We start from the raw sequence: 14,349 nt of genomic DNA, 5'->3' as shown, positions 1-14,349 counted from the left end.
CATTAATCTTTAAAAAAATAAAAAGTTCGAAACGTCTACATCGTGAAACCAATCTTAGTACAAGTAGAATGGTCACTTGTCAATGATTACTTATACATTAATCTTTGAAAAAAGACTCGTATCAATTATTTCTCGTAATTGAGAAGTCTTAAAAATGAATCTTGCAAATAATGATTTCAGCACTAATCTATATATAGTTGACCATTTGTGTGACTTAGGTTAAATCTTCCACCCCTTATATTTTTGTATCAACCAAAAATAAAAGGACCAATCCAACCTTCAAGTTTTTTTTTTATAAAACCATATATTTACACTCAGGAGGTGGGAGAATAAATTAGCTTTGAATGATATTCAAATCTAAGATCTCTCACTCTCCAAATTCGTATCCCGAACCTAAATAGCATTTCAAACAAATTGATAAAAAGTTAAAAGTATTTGTAGATTGATTAGGCGCGAATGCACAAGAAAACGCTTAGAATTTTAACTATAATTTCAATGTGCTCTCAATAAAAATGTTTTTAACGAAAACAATTACGAACAGGTTCAACATAAATGTTTTTTCCATGCACCATCGCCCTTAATTAAACTAAATAGACTTGAAAGAAGAGGAAGATGGTTGCCAATGCCATTACGTTAGTAGACTTTTGGACAAGCTTTTGGTCTTTCCTTATATTCTTGTTCGCGCTAAAGTCGTGGTCCTTTTCTGCCATACGCGTACGCAACGCGGTGTGGTTGTTAGCTTTTTAAATTTCAATTTTATTCTTCACATTCTTTTATCATGTCACGTAACAATATAGAAATCGATTATACTTGAGTGCTAGAAGGCACAAAAATTATCTTAATCAACTGACATAACTGACACTTACTCATTTAAATTTTCTTTAATCAACGATCGAAGTAGATTCAAATGTGTAATCTCTTCCAACATTATTCCACTAGACTAAGAACTAAATTAAAATTGACTAGAATTATTTTATATGGTCTTTATTTATATATTTTTTTGGATGAATTGCTTCAAACTAAACTCTATTTAACGTCCGTCACTTGGGACTTGGAAAGAAAAACAAAATACTCCAAAACTTTGCAGTTTTTAGTGTTTGAGTGTTGACCGCGCTGATTGGTCCAAAATAAGCAAACAATTGTGCGGAAGACGATGAAGAACCGCTATTAGCTCTCAAGCCATGCAATTTCCCACCAAAACTTCGGATCCTCAGTCCTTCCTCCTCCACTCAGTTTTTTGTATTTTCCGTACACAAATGCGCAGAGAAGAAGAAAACAAACCCTATTTTCTCAGGCCCTCACTTCACAATGCGTCTCCTTTTTCCCAGAAATGTTACTGAAACTTCCTTTCCTCCAAAGTTGTTTTTCTACGCGTTTTGCTTATATATATATGCATGTGTGTTTAGTCTGTAGGAGGAGGTTGAAATAAATCAAAATAATTAATTACTTGGTTAAGAAGCGAAAGAAAGGTAGTTAAGTTAGTTGGGCGATGGAGAGCTATTTGCAAGAGTTCGGGGAAGTCAAGGCGAAGGGCTCGTCGGAAGAAACGTTGCAGAAATGGAGGAGCCTTTGCAGCGTTGTCAAGAACCCGAAACGGCGGTTTCGCTTCACTGCCAATCTTTCCAAGCGTTTCGAGGCCGCTGCTATGCGCCGTACCAATCAGGTCTTTATTTCATCTCACCTCTGTCATGCTTCTTCTTTTTCTTGTTAGAAATACCTCATCTGTCAGTCGATGCATATTGATATAACGCTCAAGTGCTAATTAGGTAATAAATTAATATGACGCTAACAGCACATTCTATGTTACGATTCCCATGATTTTTCATGACCTCGATCATTTCTGCAAAAACTCATCTAAATTGGAAATCAATTGGCCGTTTGATGATGATCATGTGATATCATTGGGAGTTTTCATGAAAAGGACGTTACGATTCCCATGATTTTTCATGCCCTCGATCAGACATCGATCATTTCTGCAATAACTCATCTAAATTGGAAATCAGTTGGCCGTTTGATGATCATGTCATATTATTGGGAGCTTTCATGAAAAGGACGTTATGATTCCCATGATTTTTCATGCCCTCGATCAGACATCTATCATTTATGCAATAACTTGTCTAAATTGGAGCTCAATTGGCCGTTTGATGACAATCATATTATATTATTGGGAGTTTTCATGAAAAGAACTTGAGTTAAGTTTAATTTAATAAAAAACAGTGCTATAATTTTATTTAATGAAAAAAATCTTAAATTTTAATGAAAACCCCTTAACTTTTAATAAAGGGGACAAAAGAACTTAAAATTTTTTTATGAAAAAGACACAATTTTAATATTTAAAAAAAATTAAAAAATAATAATAATAACCTGACTCACCTAGATCACAAACACAATTTATGAAACAGTACTACACTGTTTATGAACTATTTATGAAACTGAACACTATTTATGAAACCAAACGGTACTACACTATTTATTGTCCAGATTCATAAATAATGTCTAGTTCTTGATTCACATTTGTAAATAATGCTTAGTTATTGGGTCATGTTTCATAAACAGTGTATAGTAATTGATGCAGTTTCATAAATAGTGTCTAGTTATTGGTCCACTTTCATAAATAGTGCCTAGTTCTTGGTCCACTTTTATATATAATGCCTAGTTCTTGGTCATGTTTCATAAATAGTGTCTAGTTTTTTGTCCAATTTCATAAATAGTGCATGGTAATTGATACTGTTTCATAAATAGTGTCTTTTTTTTTGTGTAGTTTCATAAATAATGTCTCTTTCTTGGTCCAGTCTTTTATATTAAACTCTTTCAATTTTTTATATTTTCTAATCTAACAAAGAACCAATTAGAACCGGAGGTAATTGAAAATTCATATGGTTCACAACTCAAAGTTTTTTTTGGAGTTCCATATGTTATGTTAATGAACTCCACAAGTTCTCTCTAAGAATGCTTTTATATTTTCTTCCAAAAAAAAACCCCTTCTCCTGCAAGTTTTTTTTTTTTTTGAATCCCCTTTCTCCTGCCATCAATCACTCCACATAAATATTTTTTTTTAAAAGTTGCCGCATACATTTTAAATGGATAAAATAAAAAAAAAAAACTCCATAGAAGCAAATACATAAGCTGGGAAAAGCACCAGCACACCAAACCAAACAAAATCTGGGAAAAAACGCTGTGCAATTGCATGCGCGTTGTTAGGTTTTTTTGTTTTCTTTTTTCTTGTTTTTATTATTAAATAAAGTTATAGGGTGATTTTTTTTGTTCAAATTTAATGTTTTGAAATCATTTTCAGTAGTTTTCCTTGTATTATTTTTACCGGAAAAACTATGTTCATATATTTTTTACTCACCATTTTGCAGGAGAAATTGAGGATTGCTGTTTTGGTTTCAAAAGCTGCATTTCAATTTATTCAAGGCGAGTCTCTTTGGCTTTAAAGATAAACACCATCAATTCATCACATAACAAGGCATGGTGATTTTATGCCTGTACTAAATTTCTAATGTGTGCAGGTGTGCAACCAAGTGACTACGTCGTACCCAAGGAAGTTACAGACGCAGGTTTTCATATTTGTGCAGATGAATTGGGATCCATTGTTGAAGGCCATGATGTAAAGAAGCTCAAATTTCATGGCGGGGTAAGCGGCATCGCAGAAAAGATCTCCACATGTGTAAAAGATGGGCTCAACACCGAATCTGACTTGCACACTCGAAGACAGGAGATTTATGGAATCAATAAATTTACGGAGAGTGAGCAACGGGGTTTCTTTATATTTGTTTGGGAAGCCCTTCAGGATATGACTCTTATGATCCTCGGAGTGTGCGCTTTCGTGTCTTTGATAGTTGGGATAGCAATGGAAGGGTGGCCAGTTGGAGCACATGATGGACTTGGAATCGTTGCGAGTATCCTGTTGGTTGTTCTTGTCACAGCAACAAGTGATTACCGCCAATCGCTGCAGTTCAAGGACTTGGACAAGGAGAAAAAGAAGATTGCTATGCAAGTAACAAGAAATGGATATAGGCAGAAAATGTCAATCTATGATTTACTGCCTGGTGATATTGTGCATCTTTCTATTGGAGACCAGGTGCCAGCAGATGGGCTATTCGTATCAGGATTCTCCGTGTTGATTGACGAATCAAGCTTAACTGGTGAGAGTGAGCCAATAATGGTAACTGCTGAAAACCCTTTTCTTCTTTCCGGCACTAAGGTCCAAGACGGATCATGCAAGATGATGGTTACAACAGTTGGGATGAGAACCCAATGGGGTAAATTGATGGCGACTCTGAGCGAAGGAGGAGATGATGAAACCCCATTGCAGGTGAAGTTGAATGGAGTGGCAACCATTATTGGAAAGATAGGACTTTTCTTCGCCGTCGTGACTTTTGCAGTTATGATGCAAGGATTGTTTAGTCGAAAACTGGCTGAGGGGACACACTGGAGATGGAATGGAGATGATGCAAAGCAGATGTTGGAATTCTTTGCTATTGCAGTAACAATTGTTGTTGTTGCTGTCCCGGAGGGGCTGCCGCTGTCTGTGACATTGAGCCTTGCCTTTGCCATGAAGAAGATGATGAACGATAAAGCACTCGTTCGTCATCTCGCAGCTTGTGAGACTATGGGATCAGCCACAAACATTTGCAGTGACAAAACCGGGACACTAACAACCAACCGCATGACCGTTGTGAAATCTTGCATTTGCATGAATGTCAAGGAGGTGAGTAAACCCAATGAGGCCTCTAGCTTGTTCTCTGATCTTCCGGAGTCTGCTAAGAAACTTTTGGTACAATCGATCTTTAACAACACCGGTGGAGAAGTTGTGGTTAACAAAGCCGGAAAGCATGAGCTATTGGGAACACCTACAGATACTGCTTTGTTGGAATTTGGATTGTCAATTGGTGGAAATTTCCAAGCAGAGAGACAAGCTTCTAAACTTGTTAAAGTTGAGCCATTCAACTCAACGAAGAAACGGATGGGGGTAATCTTGGAGCTTCCTGAAGGAGGTTTGATAGCGCACACCAAAGGTGCCTCCGAAGTAGTTCTGGCCAGCTGCGAAAAGGTGATCAACTCAAATGGTGAAATTGTTCCCCTTGATGAAGCATCCCTCAACCATCTCAAAGTTACTATTGAGCAGTTTGCTTGTGAGGCTCTTCGAACACTATGTCTTGCGTATACAGAACTAGAAACTGGTTTCTCTCCTGAGAATCCCATTCCTGTTTCTGGTTATACCTGTATAGGAATTGTGGGAATTAAGGATCCTGTTCGTCCCGGTGTCAAGGAGTCTGTTGCAATCTGCCGTTCAGCGGGCATCACAGTAAGAATGGTCACCGGAGACAATATAAATACTGCAAAGGCTATCGCAAGGGAATGTGGGATTCTTACCGATGATGGCATAGCCATTGAAGGTCCGGAGTTCAGGGAGAAGAATCAGGAAGAATTGCTTTCTCTGATTCCTAAAATTCAGGTACTATCTCCATTTCTTTCAAGGAACATAACTGCTCGGATTTGCTTCTTACTGACTACTTACTATAGTTTATGAATCTGTGACACTGAAATTTGAGCCCTCGTGTAGGTGATGGCTCGATCTTCACCTCTGGACAAGCATACACTGGTGAAGCACTTGCGGACCACATTTGATGAAGTTGTTGCTGTAACCGGTGATGGAACAAATGATGCCCCAGCGCTTCACGAGGCAGATATTGGACTGGCCATGGGGATTGCTGGAACTGAGGTGAGTACTTACGCTTTGCAAGTGCAAAATTATATGACTCTTCGCATTGGTGGATACTGGATACCACCATATCCCTTTTGTTTCTTGATCAAGAAGAAAACGATACAGTTTAGGCCCTTAACAAATCATATTTCACCTGCTTTCAGGTGGCTAAAGAGAGTGCTGATGTTATAATTCTGGACGATAATTTCTCAACAATCGTGACAGTGGCAAAATGGGGACGCTCGGTTTACATCAACATTCAAAAATTTGTGCAGTTCCAGCTGACTGTCAATATAGTTGCATTGATCGTGAACTTCTCCTCGGCTTGCTTGACAGGTTAGCAGGCTCGCATTTTGATTTGTTTGTCTGCTTCTGTAACGAAATTCGCCATATTTTACTATCCATCATAGAATCATTTCTCACTTCTTGTGCATCTGCATAAATCATCGTTCTTCAGGGAGTGCTCCTCTCACAGCTGTGCAGCTATTGTGGGTCAACATGATCATGGACACGTTAGGCGCCCTTGCACTTGCAACTGAGCCTCCGAATAATGACCTAATGAAGCATCCGCCGGTTGGAAAGAGACAGAATTTTATCAACAATGTAATGTGGAGGAACATTTTAGGGCAGTCATTATATCAGTTTACGGTGATTTGGTTCCTTCAGGCAAAAGGAGAAGCAATGTTTGGTCTATACGGACCAGATTCTCATGTGATCCTCAACACTCTGATTTTCAACACATTTGTGTTTTGTCAGGTAATCTTTTCTAAAAGTTCTCGTACAAGGAGGACTACTGCTGGCGATTTTTTACTCCTACGGAGGGTGACCTGATTCTGGTTTTGCAGGTTTTCAACGAGATTAGCTCGCGCAACATGGAGGAAATAGATGTCTTCAAGGGCATATTGGATAACTATGTCTTCGTCGGAGTCCTCAGTTCCACAGTTGTGTTCCAAATCATTATTATCGAGTTCCTGGGAAAATTTGCAAGCACAGCACCGCTCACCTTGACACAATGGTTTGCCACTGTATTCATCGGATTTTTAGGGATGCCGATTGCTGCTGGTTTAAAGATGTTTCCTGTTTGAACTACAAAACATTTAGAGATTAGTAATAAAAAAAAAAAATTAAAAAAAAAACAAAGTTAGGGACCTTAGAAGCGTTAACTGAAAATTTGAGGGCATCTCAACTCCTTAGGTTTTCCTTCAAGTTTGACTTGGTGATACACAAGGTTGGTCTCCTGTATCTTTGCCAGCCTTGTAATTCATCGACTTTATTTTCTCATCGTTATGTAACTAGTTTTTTGTTCTGGCAACAATTTGTTCTACTTTCCGTGCCATTCTCTTTTCTGTGCATTTGCCTGTTTGTCAATCATATTATCATAAGTCATAACTTCAAAGTGAAATAATTTCTAAGATTTTGAAGAAAGCCTGGATCATACAAACAAGTTCACTTGAGAATCTAACTGTTCCAAGAGTTGCAAAAGGAAAACTCGATAAAATCTTCGACTGACTAAAAACAGTGAGCTCAGAGAGAGAGAGAGAGAGAGAGAGAGAGGGTTGTTAATTGGAAAAGCTGGGCAGAGGATCCAACCTCTTGAATCTGGGGAGCGGAACTTCGTGGATAATACCAGCATTGGTTCAACTTTGGCCTATCGGAACTCCCTTACACGCTGCTGCTGCTGGCTTTCTGCAAGGGCTAGATGGACGAATGCACGTCCTAAATTCGCCCTGGTCGTCATTGTGCTTTTGCAGCTCAAGCTTACAGGAGCATGATAGTAAGTCCGTCAGTCTTATGGCGTGGATGAAGTAACAAAGCCTCTATGCCAATGTGGGCGTAGCGATATTGACTAGAGGGGATGCGCTCCCTTGGTATTCGCATCTATGTTGGTTTAGATTACTTCGAAGTTAAACATCTCTTGTATTAATAAAAGTAAAAATACGAAAGTCACCATACTAATCCTCTGCTAAATTGCTGTTTGCCAAGAAGATTACAGATTCATACCGAAAATCTAACAAGATAAACATTACATACCAAGGTAAGGTAGTAATGCCACTACACGAAAGCAAGATACAAAAATAAACGGTCGTTTCTAGTCTGACGAATTCTCTCAAGATTGCATGGCATTGGTATCATCGTCGTCGCCTTCCTCACTGAACATGTACTGACTCTGATACTCCATCAAGTATTGTGTTGATCTCTTCACATCCAGAAACAGATGGTAAACTCGGTTAATATCCTCCATCTCCACAATATTTCCCTTCCGCTTTTGGCATGCCAACGAAGATGCTGTTATGAGATGGATAGCATATCTCAAGGATGCATCAACACCAATCTTCGTCAACAGATGCTTTGCTTCTTCGGACATCTCGACTTCTTCTTCTTGGCATCTGATGTTCAGAATCTTACTAATTTCATCCTCTGTGTAAGGCTGGGTGGTAATAATTAGCAGTCGATCAAGGAGATCAATAGGAATTCCATGGGGGGATTTATAATTTGTGCCTCTGATTGTAGTGATTCCTCTGTTGGTAGCAACAACTAATATGGGAGCCATCTCATTCTCCAATGCACGATTCAAAAATGAAAAGCACTCAATGTCAAGCATGTGCACCTCATCGATAAAGAGTACGCCTGGCACAATCTCTGCCTTCCCTTCCTCTCTCCACTCTGCTACCTTTGTGTCAATTTGTTCTCTCACTTCTGAACGGATTTCACCAGTATCACCAGTGAAGAGAGCCAGAAATCCCTGTGTTCTGGAAGAGAGATATAATTAAATCAGATAACAAAATATCACGTTAATCCACAGCCAATACTGAGTCTAAAGTAGAGAACAACCCCCCCATCCCCATCACCAAAGAAAAAAAAAAACCTCTCAACTTACAAGCCAGGATATATTTGTTAAATTTGAACAGACTTTAATTACGGGTGCAGGTTTCAATGTATGCTTTTATACAGAAACCAAACAGAGTTCACTCGAAACATAAAGCAACAAAGCAGGCACAGCTCACACGATCACAATAAAACCACCAAACACAAGCTTATAGATCGACAAATTTCAAAGACATTGTCTAGAGATTTATGTTTATGTGTGCCTATGAGAGAAGCCACTCTACTCCACACGTATTACATCAAACCTTAATAACCCGAAAAACTAATAGTTAGATAAAATTCTATAACTCCTAAGCATGTAAGATACAAATACTTCTCTCTTGCAAATTCTAAGATGTAAGATAGATACATAGTTCTGTTATATTCTGTTCTAACCCGCAATTATAAGTGACCAATAAAAGTACTGAGTAATGAGGTAAATACTGGAACCCCTTTATAGCAACAGAAAAAAGTTCACTGTTTCACCCAAATCCGGCAGCAAGTTTGGGTTCAAGCTTCAAAAAAGACAGATTCTGATGTATCCTTTAAGTTTCTTAAGGTTAAAACTTTCCGAGTTTGGTAAGAAGGTGACTGAATGAAGGTTTTCCTAGGAGTGTTGTAACAAATAAACCCATCCAAGAAATGTAGGCACCAATAGATGCAAGCAGCTGTGTATTCAAAGCAAGTTTGCCTGGAAGGTGGTGTGATGAAAATGTTGATGTTAGAGAAGGGCCTCTTGGAAAGGCTAAATCCTATGCCAATTCCCCTCTTCTCCCCTTCTCACATGGTTCATTAAAACAAAAATTGAAAATTAAAGAAATGTGTGAAGCTCCTCAAATAGAAAACTCACAACAGGCGGCCAGTAAGCTTCTCAACTATTTGATTTGGCTATAGTCACTTTGGCAATTCAAGATTTGTTTTTCAAACCCTTCTCTTGGTACATGTAGCTTTATACAACCTGCATATGCTTTTTTAAAAAAACAGGAAACTATTTTCTCTACTTGATGCACATAAATAGTTGAAAATTAGTGAGGAGAGGAGCTCCTGCTTTCTAACTTCCAAATGAGTCGAACCTACTACTCAATTAAAGTCCAAATAAATCACAGCTGAGATACGAAACATCCAACTCGGACACAAACCGATTCTTAGCACTTTACAACACTGATAACTACATCATATAATGCATCCATAGATCACCATCCTCAACTGTAGACTGACAGGGAGTAAAAGGTAGCATTAGCTAGTTCTTGGGGTGAAGAAGGACAAAAAAGGGGTCGAGCTTCTTTGTAAAAAAGCAACTTCTAAGAAAGGAATGCACTTATCATTCACTAATGTATAACAACTTAGCAAGCTAATTGCAAATTTCCATTAACCCCCCAAAAACTGCAACTTTCCCAAGATTATATGATTGCACAAACTCATGAGCTTATAGTTCACCATGCTCTCGAAATTAAGACAACAAAAAACACAAGCCGACATTTGTAAGTACCTGCTGTTGATGACATCAATCTCATGAAGTGTGACGCAATGCACGACCTCCTTGCGCTTCTGCAACTCCCCGTCCGGGCACTGCATAAACTTAACCTGCGGTCCCATGGCATCGTAGTCCCTTGACCTTGAAATCGACCTACCAAGCTTAGTAATTTTCCCAGAAGCTTTATCAATGGCAATCACATCCCCACTTTGCACCTTCTCCTTCCCCAAAGCCTCAATCATCTTCGCCCCCAAGTCATACACGGTCTCCATCTCCGTCGTCTTCAACGTCAATTTCCCCGTCTTCGAAGCCGCTCCGGCCACCGCAGGCCGGTCAATTTGAACCTCCACGACCTCGCCTTCGATAATCTCAGTCTCTTCCTTGATTCGAACCCCAATAGCTTTCCTAAAAGCTTGCATTAGGGCTTCGGTCTTCGACATCTCCAGAGAAAAGAGCTCGCTTCCGGCCAACATCGCGAACGGGGTTTCGAGGCCGAGCGACTTCGCCATGCCCATGGCGATGGCGGTCTTGCCGGTTCCAGGCTGACCCGCCAGAAGAACGGCCCGACCCGCGATTTTTCCTTCCTTGATCATTTGGAGAATGACGCCAGCAGCCTTTCGGGCGGAAGTCTGGCCCACCATGCCTTCGGAGACGTCGCGTGCTTCTAGAGCAGAGTCGAGGCCGAGACCACGGATGTGGGAGTGTGCGCCTATGCGCTCTATTCGGGTCAGGTCTCGACTCTCTGAGAGCTTGAGCTCCGCCATGGCTGAAAAGTGATGGTGGTGTGGAGCAGAGCGGCTTCAAGGGCTTCAAGGGTTTTGTTCAAGCGGGGATACAAAAAATGTTGGGGCGAAAGATTTAAGATTCGCGGGTCATCAAATTACAATTCTCTACCTTAAAATGTTGTTTAGAGTCGTACACTATTTTTTTTATTTTTCTTACATTCTTGTTAAATTTTTATCCATTGATTTATTTTAATTTATTTTATTCGACAGTTAAAAATTAATAATAATTCAATCATTAATTATAAATAAATTAAAAATGACCTATTTATAATAATATGAAGTATAATTAAAAATAATATGAATATAATTTATAAACTATAAGCTAAGATGACATATTTATCACATAACATAACTACAGAATCTTAGGAATCCAAATAGAAAAGTAATTAATTAAATAAATAACAAAATATTTATAAAATCCTAAAACTATTAAAATCTTTTTTTTTTTTTATACATAATGATATTAACTATATTAAAGGAAAGGGGATGGGTTAAGCCTTATACTATGGTTTAAATTCACCTTTGGTAAAAATCGAACTTAAGGTCTCTAACTTACAAGTGAAGAGGAATACCACTGGACCGTTAAACTATTAAAATCTGATTTAAACATGATAAACGACATAATTGGCTCATGTTAACTAAGCTCATTACAAGGGGAGGAGTCTTGTAGAGCTCATGTAATAAACACACCACCATGAATTTTGTGCTCAGCATTATCAGCTATCGAAGCTACCAAAAATAATGAAGTAGACATAGGAGATGCTGGTAACACACGCGTATACAAAATTAAAATACTCACTAGGAGAGACTCATACATACTCTCCACGTACCTAAGAGAGAGAGGGGCTACAACCGGCCCCAAAGCCCTGGAAGTGGCTCAAAAACCTTCCAACGTAAACGCTGAATAAAGAATGAAAAAAAAAGAAGAATAAAACATGATTGAGATGAATTTCCGGAAAAAAAAATGATAGAGAAGATTTAACTGCTGCAATTCGGTAACTTAGAATTACAGATTGGTGGTGTTATCCACACACTCATTTTTATCTTCCACACACTCCTAATTTTCGACCGTCTGATCAAATGAATTGAAGATGATCAATGGACAAAAATTAACAGAAGGGGTGTGTAAAAGGTAAAAAAAAAAAAAAAAAGACGTGTAGATAGCACCATCTTTACGGAAATGACTTAAATATCAATCTTCTACTTGTAAGTGAAGTTCTTAGATTCGAATCTCGTTATTCGTATCGATACTAATCTTTTACCCCTTAGTGTAAACTTATATATGATTGTATAAAAAAAATTTACTACAGTTCTAAAAGGTATTAGATGAGACTACATTAATATCTCTTATGGAATTCGATTTATATATGTAAGATACCTCTTTTATGACTAGGATGTGGTTAGTTTTGTTATTTGAAAAGTAATGTTATACTTACCACATTTTTTATACCATATTTGTATTATCTCTTTAATAGAGGTAATGCTGCTAGCATATGTGGATCTCATCTTTATTAGAAAAATAGTAAAAATATGGTATGAAAAATGTGGTAGAAGTGGTATTTTTGTATTTTGAAAAAGAAAAAGCTTTAACCCCTGAAAATAGAAAGTAGTAAACTCAGATTTTTTTTTTATCTTATAAACCCTAAACATCTGATTTCGAGTTTCTATCAAATTTTCTTTTTAATCTAATAGACGAGCAGGTCTCTTGCTCACTAACACCGCATCATCACTTAATAGTTAACTGAACATATTTTTTTAACAGTTATATGAAAAATTCAAATGAAATAATAACTAAATGTATTGTATTAAAATGTTTTAAAAATATTATATGAGATTGCAATTGCACCCAAAATTGATGAAGTGAAATATAATTTACCCTTAATTTATTCACTAGCCTCTTTGCACGCACTAACGTGCATGCAAGAGGCATTTTTGCATTACAGACGCTACGTGCCCCCCTAAAGGTGTATTGTGTTATTTTTTTTTTCATTGTAATTGTCAAGATATATTTTAAATGTATTGTGCAAAGAGGAAATTTTTCTTTATCATGCACGTCCTTAAAAGTTGTCATGTTTTTCGTTTTCACTTTGCGTAAAGTAATGATTTAAATGTTATTCATGCAATTGTCAAACAACATGGGATTTTGGATGCAAGTTCCTACCTAAAGTTCATGAACAATAGTAAGTAGATGTGAATAAAAAAAGAGTAGATGAAAACATTAAGTACTCGTAGTGTGACATCCCACATCACCCAGGGGAGTGATCCTTATATGTATATTCTCATCCCTACCTAGCATGAGGCCTTTTGGGAGCTCACTGGCTTCGGGTTCCTTAGGAACTCCGAAGTTAAGCGAGAAAGGGGCTAGAGCAATCCCATGATGGGTGACCCACTAGGAAGTTGCTCGTGAGTTCCCAAAAACAAAACCGTGAGGGAATGGTAAGCCCAAAGCGGACAATATCGTGCTAGGTGGTGGGTCGGGCCGGGAAAGTGGTCCGCCCCGGGCCGGGATGTGACAAATTGGTATCAAAGCCTAACCCTGGTCGCGTGGTGTGCCGATGAGGACGTCGGGCCCCTAAGGGGGGTGGATTGTGACATCCCACATCACCCAGGGGAGTGATCCTTATATGTATATTCTCATCCCTACCTAGCACGAGGCCTTTTGGGAGCTCACTGGCTTCGGGTTCCTTAGGAACTCCGAAGTTAAGCGAGAAAGGGGCTAGAGCAATCCCATGATGGGTGACCCACTGGGAAGTTGCTCGTGAGTTCCCAAAAACAAAACCGTGAGGGAATGGTAAGCCCAAGGCGGACAATATCGTGCTAGGTGGTGGAGCGGGCCGGGGAAGTGTTCCGCCCCGTGCCGGGATGTGACACGTAGCAACATACAAAACAACTTAAATGTCAAAATATAAAACCTACATCACAACATGTACATTATTCACAATACCCATGAAGTCTATATGTCACTGTTTCTTTTGAAAAGAAAATTGACATCAATGCTGCAATTTCCACCCATTTGTTCCTGATTGACGCTTCAATTTTTCATTGCCAATCTACAAACAATAGTGAGAAAATTAAAAAAATCAAATAAAAACTCACGGTTTATGCTTTTAGATAATAGATTATATTTTTAAGTTAGTCTTGAGTTTTGAAAATAGTCCTGAGTTTTGAAAATAGTCCTACCAAATAAGTTTTTAAGGCCTAAAACTTGAAAATTGTATTTGAGTTTAAAAAGTTGAATTCAAGTAGAGCATCAAACAAGTCCTAAACTTTTTGCCATCTGCATATTAAAACCCTATATAATATGCAATATTTTTATCAAAATAATATGCAGTGTAAATTAACACAATAATATGAACCCTTGATTATGATAACCTTTGTTCTTTGATTCGTGTTAATAAATACAAACTAAAATTTACTTAGAGATACTGAATACAAAATCATACAAACTAACTTACACTGAATCCGTCATCATAACAAATAGTAAAAAAAAAAAAAAAAAAATCCTCAAAACTGAA

The 14,349-nt window shown here is 38.1% G+C and overlaps 2 protein-coding genes and 1 non-coding gene across 3 annotated transcripts; 1 reads left to right on the top strand and 2 right to left on the bottom strand.

The window, feature by feature from the left end:
* Positions 1–1,099: 1,099 nt before the first annotated feature.
* Positions 1,100–6,846, top strand: LOC137747250 (calcium-transporting ATPase 2, plasma membrane-type-like). The gene is made up of 7 exons (XM_068487324.1): positions 1,100–1,663; positions 3,363–3,417; positions 3,513–5,461; positions 5,570–5,728; positions 5,875–6,046; positions 6,168–6,466; positions 6,556–6,846. Exons 1-7 carry the CDS (start codon positions 1,490–1,492, stop codon positions 6,793–6,795), a joined length of 3,048 nt encoding a protein of 1,015 aa, XP_068343425.1. The 5' UTR covers positions 1,100–1,489; the 3' UTR covers positions 6,796–6,846.
* A 761-nt stretch (positions 6,847–7,607) lies between these two features.
* LOC137747251 (uncharacterized) lies at positions 7,608–10,904 on the bottom strand. Its single transcript, XM_068487325.1, has 2 exons — positions 10,065–10,904; positions 7,608–8,460 (listed from the first exon to the last, which is right to left on the bottom strand). The coding sequence occupies exons 1-2, from the start codon at positions 10,811–10,813 to the stop codon at positions 7,818–7,820; spliced, it is 1,392 nt and encodes a 463-aa protein (XP_068343426.1). The 5' UTR covers positions 10,814–10,904; the 3' UTR covers positions 7,608–7,817.
* LOC137749115 (small nucleolar RNA snoR109) lies at positions 9,393–9,472 on the bottom strand. The gene has a single exon (XR_011070184.1). It is a non-coding gene; the product is annotated as a small nucleolar RNA snoR109 (small nucleolar RNA).
* Positions 10,905–14,349: the final 3,445 nt, after the last annotated feature.

This window comes from Pyrus communis, chromosome 10, assembly GCF_963583255.1.
Source record: "Pyrus communis chromosome 10, drPyrComm1.1, whole genome shotgun sequence".
NCBI classification, from domain to species: domain Eukaryota; kingdom Viridiplantae; phylum Streptophyta; class Magnoliopsida; order Rosales; family Rosaceae; genus Pyrus; species Pyrus communis.
This window is presented reverse-complemented; position numbering and strand designations above follow the sequence as displayed.

Bases quoted from the DNA above. Each gene is read 5' to 3' on its own strand.
- LOC137747250 (XM_068487324.1), top strand. From the start codon at position 1,490: ATGGAGAGCTATTTGCAAGAGTTCGGGGAAGTCAAGGCGAAGGGCTCG. The intron at 1,664-3,362 runs GTCTTTATTTCA...ACCATTTTGCAG, and splicing joins CTATGCGCCGTACCAATCAG to GAGAAATTGAGGATTGCTGT. The intron at 5,462-5,569 runs GTACTATCTCCA...GCCCTCGTGTAG, and splicing joins CTCTGATTCCTAAAATTCAG to GTGATGGCTCGATCTTCACC.
- LOC137747251 (XM_068487325.1), bottom strand. From the start codon at position 10,813: ATGGCGGAGCTCAAGCTCTCAGAGAGTCGAGACCTGACCCGAATAGAG. The intron at 8,461-10,064 runs GTACTTACAAAT...TCTCTCTTCCAG, and splicing joins ATTGATGTCATCAACAGCAG to AACACAGGGATTTCTGGCTC.